This window comes from Leuciscus leuciscus (assembly GCF_965113295.1).
Source record: "Leuciscus leuciscus genome assembly, chromosome: 6".
NCBI classification, from domain to species: Eukaryota; Metazoa; Chordata; class Actinopteri; order Cypriniformes; family Leuciscidae; genus Leuciscus; species Leuciscus leuciscus.
In genome coordinates this window covers 12,947,975-12,975,587 of record NC_138730.1, presented here as the reverse complement: position 1 = coordinate 12,975,587, position 27,613 = coordinate 12,947,975, and the positions used below count along the sequence as shown (strand labels likewise).

At 37.3% G+C, this 27,613-nt stretch overlaps 1 protein-coding gene across 1 annotated transcript in view; it reads right to left on the bottom strand.

Moving 5' to 3' along the window:
* Nucleotides 1-2,540: 2,540 nt before the first annotated feature.
* The window catches only part of wnt9a (wingless-type MMTV integration site family, member 9A), a 50,160-nt gene continuing 25,087 nt past the window's right edge, over nt 2,541-27,613 (bottom strand). Inside the window, exons 2-4 of the mRNA XM_082174071.1 lie at nt 11,997-12,256; nt 10,511-10,773; nt 2,541-6,915 (exon numbers count right to left, since the gene is read on the bottom strand). Of these exons, the coding sequence (XP_082030197.1) occupies nt 6,427-6,915; nt 10,511-10,773; nt 11,997-12,256 (1,012 nt within the window). The 3' untranslated portion in view covers nt 2,541-6,426. The remainder of the gene's footprint in view (nt 6,916-10,510; nt 10,774-11,996; nt 12,257-27,613) is intronic.

The following is a 27,613-nucleotide window of genomic DNA, read 5'->3' as shown; positions in this document are numbered from 1 at the left end:
ATTCTGTTGTTTATGTTTTACAAAACATTATAGGGTTTGGTACCAAGACATGTCAAAAATATGCTACAAAAGATGAAATTGTATACTTTTATTTTTTTCCCCTGTCCTGCATCTGCCCAGATGTGCATCGTCCTGTCAGCTCACCAATTCTCACTAATTACATCTCTGGTGGCAACAAATTCAATCCCATCCCCAATTAGAGCCGGACATTGGAAGATGCTATTCCAGAGAGAGTTTGAAATGGCTTCAACTGAACCAAGTTTGTGGACTTAAATATACAGATATGAAAGCCATCCAATATAAAGTCCTTACAGAAATCTGTCATTGCAGAAAAGCACCTTGAGACAGCTGTTTCCTGTCTGTAATTAATCTCTGTGCTCCCAAAACAGGATAAAGGCAAGAACAGGAAACTGTGACACCATGTTGATCAGTTCAGTTCCTTGATGGCATGTCTTTGTTTGCACTTGATTGTATAGTGCATGAGTTGTGTTATATTAAATGTTAACCTGGCAGCATAGGTTACTTTTTTCAATATTAAAATAGAATTTAATTGAATGAAAGCCAAAGATTTGTAACCCTTCAGACCACTTTTACAACTTTTAACAGTAGAGAGAATTACCTTTAGTAAAACTGGACAAGTTGGATATGACGATATAAATTAAGATCTTTCTTTTTTTCATTTTAGGGCCTGCACACCTATGATGCTTGGAACTGCTCCATTTATTAGGGTCCAAGCACTGAAATTGCACAGGGCCCTATTTTTTTCCTAAGGATTATTTATTTATTTATTTTAATCGTTTGGGTGTTTTTGAGGCCCTTAACATGCTCAAAAACTCTTTGTACACATGTCGGAATCGTCGCCCATTAGGGCACAGGCGTGGGGAGGGGGTCTCTACAGTGCCCCCTTTGATCGACTCTTGCACATATATGTAAGCAACGTGGTATACATGTAGTTCTCATCGAGCTGAACAACTTCTGCACTGCAAGACATGTGCTCCTTTCAACAGGAAGTCAGCTATTTAGGGTTTTGTGAAAAACGCATACACTGAACTTTTTAATACGCCTCCTAGGGAATTCAAGCGATTGCCAAGACATGATGACAAGACATTGAGGATGTTAAATTGCAAACAGTTTTTTGATATCTCGAACGGTTTGGTCGTGGCAAGGCTAAAAATTAATGGCAAAAAAAAAGGGAAACAGAAAGTCTATGTGCATTGAAGGAGGCTGATGACATGGATGTGACTATTGTGAGTCCATGTCATAGCGCCACCAACTGGTAGCAGGAAGTGTGTCACTTTAAAAATTCTCTATAGTGGCCCCTTTTTTAAAAATCCTGGAGATTTATCAGATCAACATCAATTCTAGTCAGTCTAATCCAAAGACCTCTGCAATTCTAAATTGCGAAGCTTTTGAGTTTTCATTGAAATTAGTGTTTTTGGGGTTGCCTGACAAATTGTAATGTTTTGGTGTGAAACAGGAGATTTTTGTAACTCAAACAATGTCCGGTCTGCCCCAGAATTCCAGTGTTTGTTCAGAGTTCTGGAACTGTAGACATCTACATGCCAATATTCAGTTATAATCATTGGCAACAGGAACTGACATGTTTTACACTGTGATACACTCCCCTAACATGCACCAAGGTGTGATCAATGATGCTTGCAGCTTTAATTCTTTCTTTATTTTCTTTACATTTGGACTCATTTCTTTATTTCAAAGATGATTTCATTTTTCATTCATCAGATTTTTCATTCATCAGATGAGCCATTTCTGATCAACAATTTTCAGATAAATGAAATCCCCACATCTTAAGTCCTATAAAATCAGAAACACAGAATCTCAACATTCTTTAAAAAATCTTTTATTATTTTCAGATTTTCTTGCCTTTGTTATACAAAGATGTTAAATAACTTAAATACATTCTTACCAGTCATTCATGATCAGTTTATACCTACAAGCTATACACATGAGGTAGAGGAAAATAATTTAGAGGAAAATAGTTTCCCATAAGACAAGAAAAAGTGGACAAAGACAAACTACTGAAAAATCTCTGCCCTTAAAAGAAAAAGAATGCATTTTAACAGTTGCAGCATTGCACAAACCCTGACAAAAATCAGAATAGTGACCAGGCCATTAGAATTTAAGAGAGAGAAAAAAATAACATTGGTCAAATTCTAAGTGTCTGTGATCCACTTTTAATGAATGTAAGTCTAAACAATGAACTCACTTGCTGGTTCTTAACGTTATGTTTATTTGATTCAATAATCAATATAGTACTGTAAAATTGTTCAGTATTACCATTTTGCTACAAAGAAAGATTGCTACAGCTAATCTATATATATATATATATATATATATATACACTGTAAAAAAATGTGGCTGCGATTTAGTTATAACAACTTAAAATTTGTTGAGATAACTTAAATATCCAACTTAACTAAAGTTAACTAAACTTAATATTTTAAGTCAAGCATGAACACGTACTTTTTAAAGTTGAAACAATGTTGGATTTTAAGTTGTGATAAATAATTGCAGCAATTTTTTTTACAGTGTGTGTATATATATATATATATATATATATATATATATATATATATATAGTCTTACTGTGGGTGTTGAAGTTTAGTATTGGTTACATGCTAATATTCTTACTCTTTGGTATGTATTCCTTATAATGAAATAAGGAAAAGTTGCATTTCAGACATAAGAGCAGAATTAAAATATAGAGTGTTGGCATCAGGAACAATTACACTGAGAGGGGAAAAAAACATATACCTCAACCCCAAAAAGAAAATACCCAGTTATAGGCCAAATGCACAGAAAAAAATATATATATAGAAAATCATCTTGAACTTTACAAAATGTACAAATAACACATGCTCATGAAACATTTTAAAAATAAGTTATATATTGTCTCTGTGTCCTTTTCCCCCTACCAAATACATTTTATACAGGTTGCATTGGAAAGTAAGATTAAGGAACCAAGACAACAACAACAAAAAAAGAAAGAAAATTAAAATCTAAAAAAAGCCTTCTGTCAATGAAAAAATATTACGGATTACTGAGAACATGCAGCATGCCAAAAATGCAACTATATATGATATCTACATTGTTTGTCAAAATACTTATTGAGCTGTGATGTGAACAGGCATCTGAGGAGAATTGCATCTCAAATGTGTGTCATTGCTGTTTTCTATTCACCTCTGCTGTGAGCAGACGCCATGACTGATGAAAGACTAGGTATAGCCATTATGGTTGTAGTGTGCTAAGGTGTTTGTGTTTCCAAGCATTCTTTAATTTGCATGTCTCCCCATCAACTACTTGGAATTCAGCTCATTAGTTTAAATGAAATAAAAAATGTGTAACATAAATTTTTAAAGCCTTTATGTATAATGCATTTAAAGGTATGCATAATGTACGGTATAATGCATTATATATTTTCATAAATATCTGTAACCAAAGTAAAAATGCATTATAATATTTGCAGATTCCTTGTTATATTTGAAATTGGTTGTTTGTCATGTATTATAATGTATTATAACTGTGGTTACAATTATTCATGAGACCATACAATGCATTATAGGGTGCATAAATTCATTTCAGATTTAAAAATGCAAATGATTAGTTGAATTTAATTTTAAAAAATTATCGTAAGTGGTTGCACACAATTGATTTTAGCTACATTTAAACAAATGCATTAAGTTGAACTAATTCAACTAGTTCAACTTAATGCATTTGTTTAAATGTAGCTAAAAATCAATTCTGTGCAACCACTTACACTAAAAAAAAATGGATTAAATTCAACGAATAAAGTTCATAAAGGCTTTAAGCAAAGTGTTACCAAAAATGAATCCCTTCTCAGACAGAAATATTTCCTATGTACTCGTACACCCCTTGTTTTTCTATTTAAATTTTGCATCAAATTATTCTCTGAATTATTTGTATTACTATCAGTATGGAATATCAGCATTTTTGGCAGGCATATATATAAACATTTTTACTTTAGATCGTATGCAAATTTGCACAAGTAAATGTATCTTGTTTAATGGATGTTTCGATATTTTTACTGGGATACAGGACAAAATAATAATACAACGATTTTTTGTAGTGCTGTCATGTTTGACTTTTTCATATTTATGTGGATGTAATTTTTAGTTGAGCATTTGCTTATCTTCAATGTATCACCAAAACATTACTAGTTGAATCATCCACCATATGTTTTCGCAACATTTGTTCAAAAATTAACAAAAAGTATGTTTGCTACTTTTAAAGATTTGACACAAATAAGATTTAAAATAAAATACAGTGCTTTCCAGATGACACATACTTTCACAGAGATCATAGCGACATAGGTGTGCTTTCTGAGGATAATTTCGTAACAGCATAATATTTATTTACAAAGCACTGAACTTGGCACTTCATAAAAAGTTTTGGGGAAAAACAGTTTGAGTCTGAATTTAATTTAACTTAAAACATCAAGTTAGACAGATCTAAACATCAGTATTCTGGAATCTTTTGTCCAAATGCATGTAAGCGGTATGCATGTGCCTCACTTTTGTCTGTATGCCACAGGTTCATAACCATAGCTATTTACAACTTTTAAAAAATAATAAATAAAAGATTTTCCAAGCTTCAGTGCGTGAATGGTGCCTTTTTTTTATTTAATTTTTTTTAACCTTTTGTCGGTCTCACACTCAGTAGTTCATTCACACTAAACTAAAAAAATAAAGAGCATATATAATTCATTTATATATTTTGTCATAGCTTTGTTTCTATATCATTTATTTACACTAAGTGGACCTCAACAGAGTTTGGTGATCTGGATACAAAGTCATACATTGCCAAAATTCTGTGTTTTAAATTATTAAAAGTCTGATCAGAAACTTAGATCTTGTCATTTGGTCACACAGCGGTATTCTCCATGCCAGCTGTTATGTTAAATAATTTTCAAAAATATGGAATTTCAATGTTCTATTTTACAATATATGGACTTCTACATCCATATATAAAAAAATACAAAAAAAATGTTGTGTTCAGCCTCTCAACAATTGTGAATAGATTCAATGAAACAGTCATTTTAGAAGACGCACTGATTGATTAACGAGCATGGGCATTTGAATCTAAAAACTGTCCACCATAATTTTCCAAAATCTGCTGGAAAATGTATTAACTCTGAGGTTAATTATTTCCCCCTAGAAATACATTGCAGAAAAGGGGAAATTTCTTTCTTTCCAATGCAGATTAGTGGCCCATATTTGCTGTCATGTTTATTCTCAACTTTTATTTGCTCCCTCCAGTTGCCTGTGAAACTGACAGAGCATTAAGTGACCATGAACTATAGCATATTTCATATTTAACTAGCATTGTCCTGAAAAGCACTGCTGCAAACGATTACAGCACTGAATCAGCAGCTTTAAATGAGGATGGACAGATCTGTCATCAAGCGGAAGCCTAAATCATGGAGACTAATGCTCATTGTGATATCTCCAGGATTTCTTTACCATCGAATGGTGCATAGTGGTTTCACTTGTTCCCTGAACAGTCATTTGTAGAGTTCATTTAAGGCAGAGTTAAATCTTAAATAGACTGGCAAAGACTTCCACTGTCAAGCAAAAGAAAAGAAAAGGGAAAAAAAGGAAAAGCAAATCATTTTCATTACTTGCAAGAACTATTCCTTGCGGTGTTCCACAAATTATATCCACAGAAAAACACAAATCAAAAGTATTGCTTTCCTAAGGGCCTTGTCAAAGAGAGAGATACAACACAAATGCAAGCCCACAAACAATAAAACATTTGTGTGGTTAGTGGTTATTTAACATACTCAGATAAGTGGTGTATATAATAGAATTATAATGTAATTTTATCTATGTACATATGCATACACACTCTTGTGTGGGTGTAGAATACATGTGCATGTAAAATAAATCTGACACCATTTTGTCATTGCAAATTCCATCTCCAAATTAAATCATTTGGAATTAAGTCACATAGAAACACATACGGCTTGAGACATTTCAAGCTATTATTCAAATCATTGGATCAATAATTGTCTGTCCAAGACTGGACTTTACCGCTGATTGATATTTTGGCAGACAAATTACTCTGTGAAATGTTTAATTTAGTTCCAAAGTGGCGCTTAAAACTGTAGACCATTCCCTTAGGCTTGGTATATTACACAGCTTTCACACTGCTCCACAAGGAAAACAAAAAATATATAATAATAATAAAATAAAACGCCCTGCAAAACCTCTCAAAAAGTGCTTTCATCTTTTTTAAAACTAATTTGATGCCTTTGAGACCTCTCCCCAAACTAGGACAAGGGAATCCACCTAAACTTTTCACTTCTTCTTTCTTTTTGGCTTCCACTCATTCATTTCTCTCCACTGTTCCTAGACTGGTGAAAGATATTCTGCATGATTGTGATGGTCTTTACCCCTTACAGGTGTAAACCTCTTCTCTTTGTGTGCACTGTTTGCATTCAACATAGCAGCACCAGCGCACCTGGCACTGGCACGGTCTCGTCACCACTCGGCTCTGAGTGTTGTGCCCCCTGCCACAGCAGATGGCCTCGCAGTTCTTATCCTTGTAGCATTTGCGGGCCAAGGTGCCCGCTGAATATTTGCTAGGCCTGCAAAAATTCGGCGAGTCCTCAATGTGAAGAAGATCGGGGGTGCGGGGAATGAGGTCTGGTCGAGGGCCTGGAGAGGGCTGTTGCCCCTGGGATCGGGTCTGGGAGATCTCCCCCTCCCCAGTTGCCTCATTGGTGGAGCTGGCCACTTTGACTGAAGTCTCGTAACGCTGTTTGAGCTGCTTACCAATTTCATGAAAGGGCGCCAGCTGCCTCCAGCATGTTTGCACGGTACACGAACCTGAAACTCCGTGACACTTACAGGTGGTCTCCACCCCAGCCTTGATGACCTGTGCGGGACAAATGTTAAAAGAAGTGAGACAACACACATCAAAGGAATTATAGTTTTGCCAAACATCAACATTTATGTCTCCAGTTATCTCAGCAGACACAGCACAGAGCTCAGCTGCGATACATGAAAGACACAGTAAGTGCAGTGTTTACCAAACCCTTATGTTACCCCGTATATTGAAAAATCTTTAAAGGTCAGTTAAACTGATGGGCAATGTTATTTACAAAACAAGAATTTCAAAAGCACATTGAGGCAATAACTTTGATGTTCCCACATAGTTTGATTGCTGTAACCCTTTCCAAGACTGAAAAACAATATAATACAGGGCACCGAGGAGTAGGTATTATCCTCATTCTTACTTAATTGCCATAATTATGGCTTTATCAAAAGCAGCATCAGCTGTCATGAAAAATCTGTGCTTTAAACAGTCAGTTATACAAGGATACAATTTTTAAAAAGAAGTTTGACCAAATAAATTATTATTATGATAGCCGTGGAAACTTTAAATTCAATCACAATATAATACGTTTTTTTTTTTTTTTAAGGAATTAAATCACCACTGACATGCAACAAAGTAGAGTTGTTGGGTTTTCATTAGGGAAATTCCATAGACATAATGATTTTTATAATGTATAAACTGTATATTCTATCCCATAACACCATCACAGAAAGCTTTCTGCATTTTTAGATGTTCAAATAATAATCACTTAGTATGATTTATAAGCTGTTTTCCTCATGGGGAATAAAGCATATCCCCACAAGGACAAGGATTTTGGATATTGCTATCTTTGTGGGGATATTTTGTCCCCATAATGTAGTGTATACCTTAACCACCCCCACCACACACACACACACACACACACACACACTTGAAGAGTTGATTTAACCTAAAACCTAAAATCAAAATTAAGTCATTGTCTCACTATGGTGAGTAGCCACACAAGGAGAATAAAAAAACCCTGCTTGCAATCATCAATATAATAGCAGTGAATACCGACCAGCACCAAGGGATAATTTGATGCTTTTTAATGTTTTCCTTTTCCTTAAGTGTGTAATGTATCTGCATGTAAATATAAGATCTGCAAATTTACAAAGCTCATAGTCTCCCACAAAGAGATTTATGCTATCTAACAGAGAACACTGCTCCAGACCAACCTAAAACACCTTGATCGAAGTCTAGATAGTACTTCCGCAAACGTCTGTCACCATTATATTTAGTTTAATTCAGTTCAAGGACTTTTAGTTTGTATTTGTTCAGTTCATACCTTCCTTTGTTTGATTTCCTGCCTCTCTTTAGTTACTATGGTCACATCATTATTAGTTCCTTTGTTTCAGCTGTGTTATAATTACCTTGTTTAGCTCTCTATATAGTTGTACCCCTATCTTCACTCGTTGTCTGGTCTCGATCACATGTAGTCGTGTTTGCTAATGCCTGTTCGCCCTTTTTTGAGTACATAACTGAGAACATAACAGTCTTCGTCTGTCTGCAAACACCTCGTGACAACATCTATTTCACAATGTTAAATATTAGCATAATGCCCACCCAAAGGCATACATAAAGAAATAAGACGAGGCTTCAGTGAATTGTAGTGTTGCTACCATGTCGTGGAGACGTGTTTTGATGCAAAAGCAAACACCTTTGACTGGCCTTGCAAAAATGGATGAACTTACAAATCCATGGTTAAGATTTGTTTAGGCTATAACGCCTGTTCCTTATCAATACAACCCAAAAGTTACGGAGCTGCAGCGCATTGTCTCCCAGCTACCTGAACTTTGGAGTGTACAATGCCGGCTATATACACCTAAATAAATACTTCAGTAAAAAAAAAAAAAACTTTAAACTGTATTTTATGTTGTCACTTGAGGACATACAATTTTTACTGTGAAGAAGACAAATTAAACCGTTATGACATCATATATGAAAGGTAAGAGAGTTTAAAAATAAAAACGTACCACTGTGAAATGTTCTGCTCAAGTCATGCTTGCAAAGTTGGTTTTGATCAATCTGCTTCTATACTATTATTAACTGTGTTTACAGAGGCCTTGGAAGCTGAAGTTCACGATTATGGTAAGGGCCGTTACATTTCCAACACACGCTTGAGGTTTTTAATCTTTAATAAGGATTTATTAAAACACAACATCAAATATAATCCATGTACTTTCTTCTCTTATGTGAATATATCTGTTCGCAACAAGAAGTTATCGTGTTCACATCTGTCAACTGTCATCTGACAACTAGAGTTCCAATCAGGAGATGAACTTACAAAATGAAGAAAGTAAACAGATACTTTTTTAAATCTTGATTTCTCACAACTTTTGTGCTTTTTCTGGTTGAATCGGAGTGAACTGTGGCACTAATAGAATCTTGCGAACGAATTTCAGTTTGTTTTTTTACTAAACCCTATCATAATTCCCCCAGAACACTTGTAATATCTGACACGTGTAGCAATTTATTCTGTGATACTTTTGCATTTAAAAAATAAATAAATTTAATGCTGATGAGCGCGAGCGGGACATTTCTTTTTTATTATTATTATTTCTGCCTTGGTGGTCCAAAAAAGAAAGAAAAGCATACTGCAGGGTGAGTAAATGATGACCTATTTTTCATTTTAGAGTGAACTGTCCCTTAAATTTCATGTTATGCAGAGAGCATTACCAACCACAATGTTTGATCCTTTCAACATTTCTGTAAGAAAGTGAACCTTATGATAAGCATAAAAAGGCGCTGTCTGGACAGTTTCTCTTGAACCAGTGGTAGACTTGTTCAACAAAAACTGCAAATCCACCACAAAGAAAGGAGAGGAAAATGTGTAACGTCAGCTTTAAAATGCAGGTGATGCCGAGGCTAGCACATTCCAAGTTTGTTCTCCATATGGGATTTGACCCCAAACCCCTTACACCTCCTTACATGTGCAGATGGACCAAAAATGCAGTGTTGTAAATCTCTTATCGCAGACAAAATGGCCCGAGGATGACTACTTCAGATGGACGAGCAAAGAGTCCTGAGCCTCTGCTGAGCGGTGCTGTAATTTATATTCATTCTAAAACTAAAACTAACAATATGAGACAATATGTTGGTGCCAGACCTGTAGTTTACTTTGGCTCTCTGTTATGGGTCTTTTCTGTACCTTCTTTTTTTGTTTTTACTCTTACAATGTTACCTCGGCTCTTTCTCTTACCAAAAACAATGGAAGACTTGGACAAAGGGAAACCAAACCTTGATTAAAGGGCATTTATAATAAATTACTGAATTTAAAAAGTCAATTTAAGTGATTTAAAATGGGTCTTTTACAGACTATTTAACTGACCTTAAAGAATGTGTGAAGCTTTTAATTTAACCACAACAAAGAAAGAACGCTAAGTGATACAATCAACTATTTTACAGTTTATTGTGTGCAGATAACTCCAAGCTTCTCATGCATGTTTCTTTCACACAACATTTCTCACATTATTTATGATTCCCAATTTAAAGACAGTTTTGCTTGTGACGTTCAGGATCAGTACACCTGATCCCCCAAAAAAAGAAATCACCCCAATAAACATAAACATACAAACCGGACAAATACGTTTCAATATATATCTTAGCAGCCTACCTTCATTCCTACATTGCTGTTGTGCATGTCTATCCGGGCGCGGAGGTCCTTGTTGGACCTCTTACCCAAGAAGTCTTTGACAAATTTGTTGCTGTACTTGAGGTTGTCTCCACAGCCACCCCACTGCCAAGCCTTGCGGTTCTCCAGGTCAGGAGCCTCATCACAGGTGCAGCGCTCCATGCGTCCAGCGCTGCAGGCTTTGGCCATGGCGTGGGTCAGGCCTGCTGAAGAGATGGCATAGAGGAATGCCGTCTCTTTGAAGCCTGTAAGGAACATGGGGATTATGAGGCAGCCAATAGTTCATTACTGACCTGCAATCCTGTGATTTTTTGTCCTGTGATTTTATGTTGAATTTCACCCACAGGGAATGCTAGTAACAGCACCAACCTCACCTTGCTCTTACTTTTGTTCAGCAAGGACGCATTAAATTAATCTAAAATGACAGTCAAGACAATTATGATGTTACAAATGATTTCTATTTCAAATAAATGTTTTTCTTTAAACTTTCTGTATTGTGGGTCCCACACTTTTTGGTGTCTTGAGTATAGTAAATCAGCTTATTAGAACGATCTCTTAAGGATCGTGTAACACTGAAGTAATGGCTGCTGATGGAGCTTAGCCATCACAGTAAAACAAAAAAGGTAAATATATATTAAAATAACTGTACTGGGGGTGCCAAAAGATATTTTGCTTCAGAAGGCCTTTATTAACCCCCCAGAGCCGTTTGGAGTTTGTTTATGTCAGATGGATGCACTATTTGAGCTTCAATCTTTTGGTTGCAATCCACTGCCAATTCATCTCAGTAAAAAATTCACAGTAAAAATCTCAATATAAATTATATTGTTTCTTTTTTTGCATGGGCTTTTTTGAGTTTTAATCACTTGTCAAAAGTTGAGATAACTTTTTAAATTTTGTCAATTTAAATATATTGGAAAAGTCAACTGGATAAACACGGTTAAATTAAAGTTTTCCATTATGTTTTTTTTGGGGGGGGTTATTACCTTTCATGTAAAAGATCTACAAAGTTTCAAAGATCGAAATGCACAATAAATGGAGTTATTGTTTGTCGAAAGAACCGATTCTGAACTGCCCGAAACAAGTTGTCAGAAATTCCAGTTTTACTTCTTGCACAAACCTACGTAGGTTTGTAACAAATTGCATAATGCCAGCCTATGGTCTCCATTGGCTGCCCACAAACAGAATCTACTTTGACCCGCTCTCAAACACTGTAGTTGTAGCTGAGGCCTGGAAGAGTTTGGTTTGTATTGTCGACATGAAGAGAAGATGCTGTTTTCATGTGCTGCAAATGCAAATCCATTTTGCATGCATTTGTACTAAGGAAGCCTCCGGAGCTAAATGGATGGGTTATGGATGTTTCATAGACCAATCACAATAGACTGGGCCATTAGAGCAGAGTAGGATCTCGGAAAGGAGGGGTTTATAGAGCCCACCAAAAAAGTAATTGTATAAATTGCATACTACTAACCTCTCTTTAAAATGTGAGCCCTGTAGCGGCCCTCCAAGGTGCAGTTCCATCTCTCAAAGCGGAACTGGTACTGGCACTCTAAGGCACTCATGCTAATGGCCTCCATGAGAGTTTCAGCCACTCCAGGGTCCCGTCTGCACATTCTGCGCTGTTTTTTCTCCAGTTTGAGTCGATCACACAGCTTGTAGTGTGCCTTGCCCGCCCTTTCATCTGGCTGTGAGGTCAGTGGCAGAATGGACAGGGGTTCATTACCTGTCAGCCTATAAGAGAGATCAATGAGACAAATATCATAACTGTTACTGGGAGTTGTTAAAAGGCAATAATTTGTTGGTATGATGGCATATATATGAATGTCAGAAGGGATGTGTCAGCCAGTAGCCTTTACCATTTAGAAAAGGTTGTGTCCCAAACAAAGACAAAGTTATTTAATATATAGACAGTTGTGAGGTACAGTTTACAGTTACTGTGATATATGATACTGTTATTGTGATATAAATACACTCTACACATTGAGCCAAGTCTGGCCAATTCAAATTAAAATCTTATTCAGATTATTTCCCGATCCTATTCTGCTCTCTGTTTTATTAAATTTCCTTCTTTTTTTGTAATTTCTCTGAAATTACAGCTGTTCTTAAAGAGACCATATGTAGAATTCATAAACTATTTATTAGCGACACCGGTGGCCATTAAGTGAACTGCAGCCAGCAACATCGCACTCATGCACACACTCCATAGTGACTCGAGCTAGCCTTGGATGACCAAATCAGTCACATAATGTACAAGACTGAACGTGATTCAAGGCCCCGATATACTCGCTGCTCAGTTCTTGTTCTCGTTCTTCGCTTAGAATTAAAAAGAAGTTGGATATACCTTTGCAGCGATGTACTGTTAACGAACATCCTGACATCGTCTATGCTGCTGAGAGGGACGTTTAGATGAATACTGTATGTAAATATGTGCCACAAGTTTTCCTCTCGGTAACAAAATAAACGCACAACAAAAATGACAGTGGTGAGAAAACAGCAGTTAAGAAAGCATCTGATCATAGCGATTTACTTCCTGCACAAACCTACAAAACCTCCATTGGCTGCCCACAAACAGAATCTACTTTGACCCACTCTCAAACACTGTAGTTGTAGCTGAGGCCTGGAAGAGTCTGGTTTGTATTGTTGACATGACGAGAAGATTCTAGTTTCATGTGCTGCAAAAGCAAATCCATAGTGACTATATAAACAATATACATGCATATGTGTGTATTTATATATACAAAATAATTATACACAGTACACACACATCAGTGATGCGCGGGTTGATCCGAAATGAGCGGGTGCCTGCGGTCACCCGCGGTTACCCGCGGTTACGAGTCATCCAAAAATATTTTTAATGATATTCGGGTCGCGGTCGGTCGGGTCGTTTGAAATAAAGATGCCAATTAAACCTTTGTAATTTATATAGTAGTATAGAGAGCATAAGCGGAGTGGAGCGGTGAGAATCTTCGCTCATCGCTCACGGAACTGTCCACCCCTCCGCTCCCCCGCTCAAAGCTATACATCAGGCCGCTCCGCTCATTATCGCTCGATCAGCGCTCAACGCAGTTTGATCCGCGCTCCACTCAAATCGCCCCCCGCTCGCTCCAAAAAGGGGAAAAAAAATCTACATGTAGCCTATATCACTGTAGCTTAGACCACAGCCTTACCTCCTAAAGAACTAATGAGCAACAACAACATTTTTCAAATAGAAATGTTTTATTTCAAATGACAAATTAGGCCTATGTAAGAAGGAATATAGCCTACACAAAGTCCTGTAAAATTAAACGAATAAATGGGCCTAATAATATGAATAACAATTATATAAACAAAAATATAGCCTACATAAAAATTTTAAAAGTAAATTTACTATTAGGCCAGAATTTTGATAAGTTAACTTTTGTGCAACGCGCACGATTAAAATTTAAATGGGCTTATATCCATTGTACACACAAACTGCTGTAAAATAAAACGAATAAATGGGCCTAATAATATAAATAAAATTTATATAAACAAAAATATAAAATAAATATACATAAACGTTTTAAAAGTAGGCCTAGGCTAAATTAACTATTAGGACAACATTCTTATAACTGAACTTGTGCGCAGCGCGCAGGATTAAAATTTAAATGGGCTTGTATCAATTGTTTGCATTTTACGCTGTATTTAATTTAGGCTACACTTTAAGTTACCGTATTCAATTTGCTAACCTTTTGCTTTCTTCCCAGCGTGTTCACATATCACACTGCATGTTTTCGAGAGATGTGTCTTTTTAGATTCCAAAATTAATCTTTAGGCCTACTGACTGAAACGATGTCGTTTTCTTCTACCACATAATAGTTAGTTTTACACCTGTATGACTTCTTATTTTCCTTTTTGAAGTAGCCTACTTTTTGAACTCCATTATTGAGCCGAGTTTTGACTGAAAATAGAATCCATCTTGCAGTCATCAACAGTAGACTGAGTCAGGCTTGACTGAGCATGCTTCATAATCTTGGTGTGCGCGGAGCGAAATTGGAGCGGGAAATAGGGCGACGCTCCATCCTTTTAAAAATGCCGCTCTGCGTTCTGTCCAAGATCCGCCCGCTTGCTCCCGCTCCACTCCGCTCACATGCAATTTTCTATGAAATACATAGGCCTACACTTTATTGGCTGAATAACTGGCGCGAAGATGACGCACGAGCTCAGTCTGCAGGTAGAGATGGAGGCGGCAAGAGAAAAGGTGAAGACTGGGGAGTGGAAGCTCCGCAAATACACAAACAGAAAGAGCAAAGTTGCCGAAATAATGAAAGATAATGACCAAAGTGCTGGCTTTGTCATGTGTATTTCTTGCTATGCATTTACTAGCCTACTTTTAAAAAATGCGGGTCAGGAAGCGGGTCGGGTACAATATTTTCTTTCTTTTTTTTTGCGGTCCGAGTTGCGGGCGGGTTAGTTGAAAACGTCGGTCGGGTCCGGGTTGTTTATACATTGACCCGCGCATCACTGACACACATATATTATGTAAACACAAACTTTTATTTTTTATATTGGCGCTTAATCGTTACACAGCCCTATTTGAAAGTATAGTTTGAATTAATCAATTTTCTTTGCGTGCAACATTGACATTACAGTGCAGCTCTTTCGGCATGATCCTGAACATTGTAAAAGCAATAAGCATTCATTTCATGTGTCACTGAACATAAGAGCGAGCGTAAACATCAAATTCTTTTGATTTTCCCGGCAAAAATATCCCGTGCCATCAAAGGAATATTCTTACATATAGCCCCTCTAATAAAGTACTGGCAGTTCAAACTTTGATGAGCTGATAAAGCTGCACAGGATGACCAGTAGTTTATTAGTTTATAGTGGCTCCCTTTCGAGATTAAACTGATTTGAGTGGAATAACGTACAGTACTTGGGTCCAATACTGACAATAGTTGGACCCCTATGTTTGTACGTGTATGAATGGAAGTAAAAGGAGCTTAAAGTGTGATTGTGGCTTAAATGTGATACTATCAGTCCAGACAAATAAGAACTACTTTAGAGTTCCTGCTACATAACTGAATGAATGAAAGGACAAGCCCGGCTTGACCTCCAGGAAGAAAAAATGAAGGAGGGGTGCTTTGGGCACTTTTTAATGTGCGCCCTTGTCAGCTCAAAAGCATGAATGAATTCTGATGTGGTTAATGTTCTCAAATGTCTAATGCCCTATGGAAAACACAATTCTAGTTCAAAAGTTAATGTTTGTATGAACCTACACTGGGTTTCACTTTATCTACTGTCCAGCTCTGTGCATTTAGCAGCGGTTCTCTAGACGTGGGGACCCCAGCACTGCACATTTTCTATGTTTCCTTTGGGCCCTGTCATACATATGGTGCAATGCAGCGCCAGGCCGATTGTTTTTTGCTAGTATCAGCCTGACGCATTTATCATTTTCACGTCCTGCGCCATGTTGTTTAAATAGCAAATGCATTTGCGTCCATAGGTGTGCTGGTCTGAAATTATTTTTTTGTTATTTAAAGAGAGCGTTAGTAATGTGTGCCTATAGGCGGGTCCACAACATGCGTACAGCACACAAATATGTTAAACATTGAAAATAAAAGGATTACAATTTAAAAGATTATTATTGTGTACATAAAGATATGGTGGAATCCGGCTTGTCCTGAGATGGTCTGCTTGCACGCTTAAACCTCGCGCACAAGCAGTTCCGTTTGCTCTCTGGAGAAGTGTTCAGTCTCTCCGCTTGCAAATTCCGCCATGTAAATAGTGAATCCCTCATGGCGCGAGCGCATCTGGCTTTTAAAAGGAATGGGAAATTACACTCTGATTGGTCTTTTTGCACGTTACACCCAAAACACACCCATTACTCATTTAAGGAGTAGTTCACTTTAAAATAAGAATTAGCCCATGATTTATTCACCCTGAAGCCATCCTAGGTGTATATGACATTCTTCTTTCAGACGAATACAATCGGAGTTATATTAAAAAATGTCCTGGCTCTTCCAAGCTTGATAATGGCAGTGGATTGCAACCAACAGATTGAAGCTCAAAAAAGTGCATCCATCTATCATAAACGAACTCCAAACAGCTCCTGTGGGTTAATAAAGGCCTTCTGAAGCAAAGCGATGAGTTTGTGTAAGAAAAATATTAATATTTAACACGTTACAAAGAAAAATTATAGCTTCCGGCCAAACACAGTCTACTTACGCCTAAAGCGCAACTTGCGACGTCAGAAGTAGCGTAGTGCATCATGGCGTAGCGTAAATATCAGCAGTACGTCGCATTACTCGCATAAGTTGTGCCTTACACTTAAAGGGATAGTTCATCCAAGAATGAAAATTTGCCCATGATTTACTCACCTTGAAGCCATCCTAGGTGTATATGACATTCTTTCAGATGAATTCAATCGGAGTTATATTAAAAATGTCCTGGCTCTTCCAAGCTTTATAATGGGAGTCAATGGATGTATTTTTTTTAAGTTCATCAAAGCACATCCATCCCTGATAAAAGTGCTCGAAACGGCTCTGGCGGGATAATAAAGGCCTTTTGAAGTCAAGCGATGCGTTCGTGTAAGAAAAATATCCATATTTAAAACTTTATCGACTAAAATAACTAGCTTCCGGCAGACGGCCGTACGCAAGTCGATTTACGCCAAAAGAGTAACCCTTGAACTTGGCGCACAACGTAATGACGAACGCAGTTGCTCAGTTCTGTTTGTTTGAACTGCGAGAGGCGTCAAAGCTCACGCTACTCCTACATTCTACGTCATACATTGTCAAGTGTTACTCTTTTGGCGTAAGTCGTCTTGTACGGCCATCTGCCGGAAGATAGTTATTTTAGTCGATAAAGTTTTAAAATGGATATTTTTCTAACGAACTAAGGCCTTTATTAACCCGCCAGAGCCGTTTCGAGCACTTTTATGAAGGATAGATGCACTTTTATCAGGGATGGATGTGCTTTGATGGACTTCCAAAAAAATATACCCATTCACTCCCATTATAAATCTTGGAAGAGCCAGGACATTTTTTTATATAACTCCGATTGTATTCGTCTAAAAGAAGAATGTCATATACACCTAGGATGGCTTCAGGGTGAGTAAATCATGGGCTAATTTTCATTTTTGGCTGAACTATCCCTTTAAGTCAGAGCCGTATGTTCACTTTGGCCGGAAGCTAGTTATTTTACTTTATAAAGTTTTAAATATGAATATTTTTCTTACACAAACTCATCGTTTTGCTTCAGAAGGCCTTTATTAACTCAGAGCCTTATGTCAGATGGATGTTTATGTCAGATGGATGCACTTTTTTGTGCTTCAATCTTTGGTTGCAGTCCACTGCCAATTCATTCATTCAGTTATGTAGCAGGAACTCTAAAGTAGTTCTTATTTGTCTGGACTGATAGTATCACATTTAAGCCACAGTCACACTTTAAGCTCCTTTTACTTCCATTCAAGCTTGGAAGAGCCAGGACATTTATTAATTTAACTCTGATTGTATTCGTCTGAAAGAAGAAAGTCATATACACCTAGGATGGTTTGAGGGTGAGTAAATTATGGGGTAATTTTCATTTTAAAGTGAACGACTGCTATAAGAGAATAGGGACAACTCTTTTAGACCATGCACTAGGTGCACCGACCATTTTTCCCGTCGTTAAACTAGCAAAAGAAGATTCGGACACACCCTAAGTACACCTTTGCCGTGCACTTTAGACCATGTGCTTAGATTGTTAAAATAGGGCCCTAGATCTAGATTCATGCAGCTCTCTGCTAAGGAGTTGATTGTTTAAATCAGCTGTGTAACTAAGAGAGACAAAATGTGCATTACGGGACTGAGAGTTGAGAAACACTGGCATATAGTATGTACAAATGTACACATTTTGGATCTGGTCTCACTAATCAAACAGCTCATCAGAGATCTTAGAATTTGCATACTGTTGCATACTACAGAATTTGCATACTGTTGATGGGTTGCTAGTTGCTTTAGGGCCCAAGTGAAAAAATGCAAATCTCTATGGTTTTGTTTAGATTTTTTTATTTTTTATCATTCACCAAGGTTCAGAGTTTGTGCAAATCCCTAACCCTATGAATGAACAATAATAATAATAATGATGCTAAGACCACTCATAATCACAGAAATATCAGCAACCAAATTTCTAGCAATGAACCCCACATACAGTATACTTTTACAGTTATGGTTGCTCGGTACATTTCAGCAAATGTTGCATGTTTTAGACATGGTGTAGGCAGCATGTGATGGGGCAGTCCCTCTTTTGTCAGTTTATTTTAGAGCATGCAAGCATAAAACACACTTGCTGGGTCTGCCGCATAGCTGGCTTAAATCTAACCAGCATTCTGCGGTTTGTGACGAGGAGAGCTGAGAGTTACTTTCATAACACATTTAAGGGACAAGACTGTCAGCTAATGACCATATTGGTCACACCAATTGACAGCATTGGCAGAGCAGTAGCTCATTATGTGTAATTTCTGGGTTCCTTTTACACATTCAATGAGAGGCAAAGGAATAAATGGATTTACAAAACTCACGGACACAGGTTTTAAAACACATATGTTATTACAGTGAAGATTATAGCTTTAAATCTGCCACTTTTGTCTTCTAATATAGGTGCTGTCTATTATTAACTACAACCTAGGGGTTGACCAGAAAACATACATCAACAGAGCTTCAGATGTTGACATTAATGACAGCACTGGAGGTTTATTCAGTTCAAACCTTCATGCTTGTTGTGAGATATGGTTGACAAAATGGGGGACTTCTGGGGGAAACAAAAAATTAATTCAGCAACTTTTCCCATTTCTTTAAGCAAATGTGCTGGGTGCTCAGCAATGACCACAAAGTTCTTGATCGCTTCATGAATGAGCTTTAACACTATGTAGCCACATACCATCTGGCGATGTTACCTGAACATTTTAAGGAGTAGACTTAAATGCTGATTTTGAGGTTTATGCCAAAATGCTGTCTTTATTTGTCATCTCTTGAAAAAAGCATAGGTTCGGGTTGTTTGAATAATTTGCTGTCAAGAAACCGAAACTGCATAATCCAATTAGGACATTAGACACACTTGTGGCTTGACTGTGATCCTGTAATATTCTGGCTCACTCCCTCAACATTCCAACATACTAAAGTTCTCTGGGAATGGCAAAAAGGAATGTTCAATTCCCAAGCAAAGTGTATATTTCTATTATACCTACATCCTGGTTCCGCTGCTGTAAAATACTTGCAATTTATTTTACAAGTTTTAGATACAACTCAGTAGTGACTGCAGACTGCAAGTTAATAAGCTAACAAGTGCAATGAAGCTGAAGAGAAGTTGACAAAAAAAAAAAATTGTTATGAGAGCCAAACATACATAGTCTGCAGGTTTCATTCCAAGTACTAAAGGGAAATTCTGAAGACATAACACAGATTTAAACAGGTGGCTGCAAATGTTTGTGAGACATTTCTCTCGGGAGCCCTGACAAGCCATGAGTTCAGCATGTTTAAATGAACACAAACACAATCTTTGTGAACTGAAGCTAAGTGTAACGAATCTGTTTACTGCAGCAATTTGACATCTATTGACAAGTTATGGAACAGAAACTAGGCAAGCAAAGACTTGCAAACGCATATTAACAACACCCACATCCATTGCTTATTTTATAATGACATGTTTATCCCTCTCCAACACAGCCAAATTTAACGATACAAGTAAACTTCGTTAATTAGTAGGCTAAATTTGACGACCTAAAAAATATCACATGTATGCATTTGATATAAACTTCACACACTCACAAGCGACCATTGTTTTATTATTATCAAATATCAAAGACACAACAATTGGCTGTTGAACCAACAAAAGGGAAGAACCAGAATTTATTCATTCATTTATTTATTTATTTTTCAAAATTGCAAAACCTTTAAAGTGTTATATTCTGGCCTAAAGCGATATGAATTATTTTTTTTTTATTTTTTTTTTAAAGGTTCAGTCATGTATTAAGGTTTTCAGAGTCCCAACTCAAAACTGACAATGTACCCTTCAGTCGTTTAAAAAAGGATCAAGAATTCATTATCAGCCAATAACATACAGACCAGAGACATGTAAGGCTGTAAGATTCAACAGAGAACAAACTGACAGATCTCACAGAAACAAAACAGTAATTTCATGTTGGGCCTCTGAGAAGTCTTTGAGACAAGCCTCTATCTGAAACACAAAAGCTACTATGGAACTGGAGAGCTGCCAGAGACACTGAGCTCCTCTAATCCCTGGGCTACTGGTGATGGCTTACAGCCCAGTATTTTTAGCCTTTTACCCAGAGTGCTGGAGGGCAAGCCTGGATGTGTGAGAATGGAGAGCAGTCTAGTATTCAGCTTTTGAAAGATGAAGTCACCTCAGCTATGTGTGAGCTTTTATTTGGGCTCTTTTTCCAAAACTGTATAGTTTTGACAGACAGCCTTACTGCTCAGATTGTCTACAGTATGTCAACAGAGACAAGCAATAAATCTTACATTGAAGTTTTATCCCTGGAAATACCTTATCATTTGACTTCTTCAAGGAATAGATCACCTAAAAATTAAACTTGTCATGTCATTATTTACCCAACCTCATGTAGTTCCAAAACCATGTCCTGTTGTTTCCATAGAACACAAAATATTGCATTTTTTAAGAATATTCTTACATCTTCTCACAGCTCTTTTCCATTCAGTTCATTGTCACACAAAATATTGATTGTTTCAAAGCAACTTTACAGTCATAATAGGAAATTACAGTAACAGAGATTGTTTTGGCTTTACAGCAGCTCTAGAATAAAGTTATTGTCCAGCTAAAGTTAGTTTTGATTGATTGATTGATTAACTTCCGTTGCAAAGATCCCTAACTTAAAGTTACTAACTTAGGGGCAGCTAACACAACACCGTTCTAACAGAAAACACTCAACTCAAGGTGCAAACCTTGAAATGCTTTGAAAAAAAGATTATCTCTGCGCAAACCTCAAAAATGCAAACCCGCGAAAACGCAGATGTCGCACAAATGCGCATTACGTGTCCAGTCCAAAGGTATGCGCGTTTGAATATATATGTGCACAGGCGTGTAGTCCTTCTTTACAAACCAACCTTCAACAAACTACTTGTCTGGCCTTAAATATAATTATTTATCGCTTCCGCGTAGCCATGTGAACCGGAATTATCCCGACAAGGTTTTATCTGTACAGAGGTAAAGGGAAGGGAAGGAGGCCCTCACAGGGGAGAGACTAGTTGACACTTCAGAACTGCATTGTCGCCGTGTCCAGGCGCAGGTCCTTCATCAGATCTGGATACGGCCTGGATCCGGCGGACTGCGGTAAACCTCAGGATAAACAGAGAGACTAATATTAGTGTAGACACCATCTTTCTTATGATGTAACAAGTACATCAGGATTTATGGGAAGTGTTCCCGGTTCCGGCTGACCTAATCTATGCAGCCTAACATTGAATTATAGAAGTCTATAATCTTCTGTGTATGCTAGGTCAAAGAGATGTGTTTTTAGTCTAGATTTGAACTGACAGAGTGTGTCTGCTTCCCGGACAATGTTAGGAAGACTGTTCCAAAGTTTTGCTGCTAAATAGGAAAAGGATCTACCGCCAGCAGTCGATTTTGATATTCTAGGTATTATCAATTGGCTGGAATTTTGAGATTGCAATAGACGTGAAGGACTATAATGCGTTAAGAGCTCGCTCAAGTACTGCGGAGCTAAACCATTTAGTGCTTTGTAAGTAATCAGCAATATTTAAAAATGTATACGATGTTTAATAGGGAGCCAATGCAGTGTTGACAGAACTGGGCTAATATGGTCATACTTCCTGGTTCTGGTAAGAACTCTAGCTGCTGTGTTTTTGGACCAGCTGTAGTTTCTGTATTAAGCGTGCAGGGCAACCACCCATAATAACATTACAATAATCTAGCCTTGATGTCATGAACGCATTACCTAATTGTTCCGCATTTGTCATTAAGAGCATATGACGTAATTTAGATATATTTTTAAGATGGAAAAATGCGGTTTTACAGATACTAGACACGTGACTTTCAAATGAAAGATTGGTATCAACACATGTATTGCCATCATCACATGTATTGCCATCATCATATTGTTTTATTGCATCATTTAGCTTTTGAAATGTTATTTCACTATACAATCCTATATTTTGGAGCATACACATTAACAAAAAGGAATTTAACACTTTTAATTTCTGCTACATCCAATAAAACTCAACCTTTTTCTATCTCTCTCATTGTCAAAATTTTTAAATCCAAAGATTTCGAGAAAAGAATTGCAACACCCATACTAAAATTTGTTCCCTGACTTTACTCTCTCCTTCCCACCATCTATACCACGCTCTTCAGTATTACAATCAGAATGTGTTTCTTGTAAAAATAAAAATAAATATTACTTTTAACAAATTCAGAAATCATTGCTCTTTTAAATCTCTTCCCCCATTGATGTTTAAGTATCCTACTCTTACAACCTCCATAAAAAAAGTTCCAAAAGAGGGAAAAGAAAGCCAGAAAGAAAAGAAGAAATAGAGACACCCTTAGTGAATTACACATTTCAATATCCTTTTCTTTGGGGTCAATGAAACTCAAACAAAATTTTCCTTCTAGATTTAATGTTAGATTTCGATATCAATTGTTCTCAAAAGAAGTAAGGGACTGTTCGTTTTTTATTTAAGGGGCCACCGGAGGAGTTTTGAGATCTGTCGTCAAAAAAGACATGACCCTCCCTTCGCCAGCAATACATTTTTCTATGACCCTCCAAAATGTTTGTGAAAAAAGGCATGACCCTCCCCGATAATTTATTGATTAGCCTACTTCTGTACTGGTTTGCGCTTGGCAAAGATGTTCAGATAGCCATTGCTTTTTTTTTTTTTTTTTTTTAAACCATAAACTCTTGCTTTCTCATCTTACTAGGGCTGTAACGATAGACCAAACCTATGATTCGGTTCGTATCACGATTTTTGATTTTAGATTTGAAAAAAATCATGTTTTCGGTGCTGATGTTTGTGACTCGTTCAACATGTGGGTGGGGCTGCCAATAAAGCATCTAAAAGCTGTCACAAAGAACCAGCAAAAGTAATGATTATTAATATGTCAAATATAGCAAGGAAACATTTTAAGTGTTTTCTGTGTCGACTGCAAAGATGAAGTTGACGATGCGTCGCGATCTTCTCAGAGAAATGCACATTTCATAAGCAGAAAGCAGTCTGTTTTCCTTCGTTTTGAATTGTTCTGTTTAAAAGTAGACATTTCAAGCTTTCTATATATTTCTCAGGTCTGTGAGGCAAGTAGCATACCTTACGCTGAGTTTCGGTTCATTTATGAGAGTCCAGTTCACTCGCCCGCGCCTCCGTGATTATCTATTTTCTACTATATTTACTTCTTATTTATTAAATCCAGATGAAACATTGATTAAAATTAAGATACAATTAATAAAAAAACGAAATTCACTTTAAAGAAAGGCTTTGTGCTTTCTGTTTGAGGTCTCTGTGAAATTTTTAAAGTCGCTTTCAGAGCAGTCATGTCCGTAATGGAGAACTGTCACGCCCATAACATTGTTTTTTTTTGTTTTTTCACATAAATGCGAACACGAAAAATAAAATAAAAATAATAGTTTATGTTCTGTGGAGGCCGATCTTTATTCATCCGGTGGGTATATATCTTTTGGTTTGCACAGTGTAATTTATAGAAGAATTACTAAAACATATTTTGCCACCTAAAAGTTAAAGATTTTTTTGTGTCACATCACGTCACATGTGTATTTCCCTCATATTAAATATAAAATTTAATGTGTAGACTGATATTTTTCTAATGTATTGACTCCTTTATTTTTCTAATGTCTTGACTCCAAAATATTGGTATTAAATGCATTTTCTGAGAATTTATATTTCAAGTTTTGACTGCAAATATTACGTCTATAACACTGGAATCACCCAATTTTAACGAATTTATCCTCAACTAGTTTTTGTGGTGTAGGTCTACGTATTTTATTATGTTAACTTAAATAATACTAATAGTAATTTAAAGATGTGGTAGCCCTACATCTTACACATCGTGGAAACAAAATAAGAATGGAACTAAAATATGGTAGTATCGCGCTACAGCGCACATTCTATCAGCAGCAGTTCTGGCGCCTCAGTCGCAATACTGTAAAACTCGACGTTCACATCACATGTTAATGCAGTGGTAGAGTCACACTCACAGGACACTGTGCACTTATTCGCAATCACAAAAGTTCATTATTTGCTCGTGCTTTAAAGCTTTGCCGGGTAAACATTTCATTGGCATTCTGTTCTGACATGATGCATTTTTTCTTTGCGCGCACTGTCAAACAGCGCCGAACTGGATTTTTGTTGGGTTAGACCCATCTGATATCGAAGGGGGGCTGATAACGCGAGATCAACATGGAGCTAAATGGAAAAAAATATCACCAAACAAGCCACTTTGAAATGTTGCTGTTTTCATGTATATAAAAGTTGGGTGACCCTCCCCCTAGACTAAAAAAAGTTGAATGACCCTCCCCTCAACAAAGAATAAAAAGACATGACCCTCCCCTATTTTCCTCCGGTGGCCCCTTCCATAAATACCGAACGGTCCCTAAGAAAGACAATAGAAAAGTCCATAAACATTCCCCTTCACCGTGACACCTCTCCCACTACAAACCGGAAGGAAGATAAGAGAGAGAGATTTGTAAGTTGTGACAGATTTGAAAACAGAGCAGGAAATATTTAGTCAAGTCAAGTAACCTTTATTTATATAGCGCTTGTCACAATACAAATTGTTTCAAATCAGCTTTACAGCGGATTTTTGTGGATCCGTGTGAACTGGAATAATTTTTGATAACGATGTCATCTGTAAAACGTTTCCGTACCCTTAGTTCATTTATCGATACAGCAGCTCTGGGGAAAACAGTGATGCCATCGTCCAGCTCAGTTCAGTTCTCATACAATGTTTTCAAAGCAGGCAGATCAAAAATATTAAGAATAATACGTTTCCCCAACTAAGCAAACCAGAGGAGATAGTGGCAAGGAACCCAGACTCCATCAGGTGACAGAATGGAGAAACAAAACCTTGGGAGAAACAAGGCTCATTTGGACGGCCAGTTCTCCTCTGGACAACGAATGAACAGTGTATGATCAGACAAGGAAGAGGAAACAAACAATGACTGTGTAGCTATCAGATTGATCAGAGATGCACCAGTAGGAGGAAGACAGATGCTTTTGTACTAGAACAGCCTAGTGCCAATATGGTAAATGTAAGAGAACAAAAGGGAAGAGTAAATGATAAGGTCACTTGTTCTTCTAAACCGGAAATGCTCAGTACTTGTTCTGGAGATCCACATTCCCACAGAATTTTCAACCCGTCAATCATTTTCATGTGAACTCAAAGACCATGACTAACTAATTAAAGTCTGATTGAAAGTTTAAGGTGCTGGGTCTCTCCAAATATACACGGTGTATGAATGTGAACTCTCATCTGCAATATAAGTTTAACTTCACTCACATCACATGTGAAACTCACATCAGACTTTGCGACAACCAGTTCATATTTTCGTTAATACTTTTTGAGAACTGCTTACTCCAAGCAAAACCAAATATAATGTTTATATCTTAACAAGCAGGCATGAAATCCATTTTGTAAATGCTTGTTATAGATCTTATTGTAAACTATTCATCCATGTCTATGTTCTGTTTGGGGGGGAATCAAAACATCAAAACTTGATCTTCCATTGAAAACTACAGACTTGCTGTACATTTGAACACCCAGGAGTGTGGCCAAGAAAATGTGCCACTGAAATATCTGCTACACAAAATAAACACAATATAGCTATATATAAATTTGGAGAACAATTTATACCATTGTTATATAGACCCTTTTTCAGTTAGTAAACGTTTCTTGTGGGCGGAGCTTAGGTGGAGGCAGAACGATTCCTCTGCCCGCTTCACTAACGCTAGTTAGCAAGTTTTGTTAGCTTGTTTTTTAACAATGACTGGAGAAAATCCGATTTTATCTTAATGTGTAAGGTCACTCACTGTCCAGGACCACGATTGTTATTTGCAAAAATTCATTTTAACGGACGGAACCAGATTGCCTGACCCGTACACACTCACTCAATGGATGGACGATCTGACAGGATTAACGTTAACGCTACCTCCGGTTAAGTGACCTGACATTTACACCTACCTGATAGAGAAACCGAGCATAAAGAGAAACTGAGGGCATATACAGTGGGGAGAACAAGTATTTGATACACTGCCGATTTTGCAGGTTTTCCTACTTACAAAACATGTAGAGGTCTGTAATTTTTATCATAGGTACACTTCAACTGTGAGAGACAGAATCTAAAACAAAAATCCAGAAAATCACATTGTATGATTTTTAAATAATTAATTAGCATGTTATTGCATGACATAAGTATTTGATCACCCGCCAACCAGTAATAATTCTGGCTCTCACAGACCTGTTAGTTTTTCTTTAAGAAGCCTTCCTGTTCTCCACTCATTACCTGTATTAACTGCACCTGTTTGAACTCGTTACCTGTATAAAAGACACCTGTCCACACACTCAATCAAACAGACTCCAACCTCTCCACAATGGCCAAGACCAGAGAGCTGTCTAAGGACAACAGGGATAAAATTGTAGATTGCAGACAAGGCTGGGATGAGCTACAGGACAATAGGCAAGCAGCTTGGTGAGAAGGCAACAACTGTTGGCGCAATTATTAGAAAATGGAAGAAGTTCAAGATGACGGCCAATCTCCCTCGGTCTGGGGCACCATGCAAGATCTCACCTTGTGGGGCATCAATGATCATGAGGAAGGTGATGGATCAGCCCAGAACTACACGGCAGGACCAGGTCAATGACCTGAAGAGAGCTGGGACCACAGTCTCAAAGAAAACCATTAGTAACACACTACGCCGTCATGGATTAAAATCCTGCAGCGCACGCAAGGTCCCCCTGCTCAAGCCAGCGCATGTCCAGGCCCGTCTGAAGTTTGCCAATGACCATCTGGATGATCCAGAGGAGGAATGGGAGAAGGTCATGTGGTCTGATGAGACAAAAATTGAGCTTTTTGGCCTAAACTCC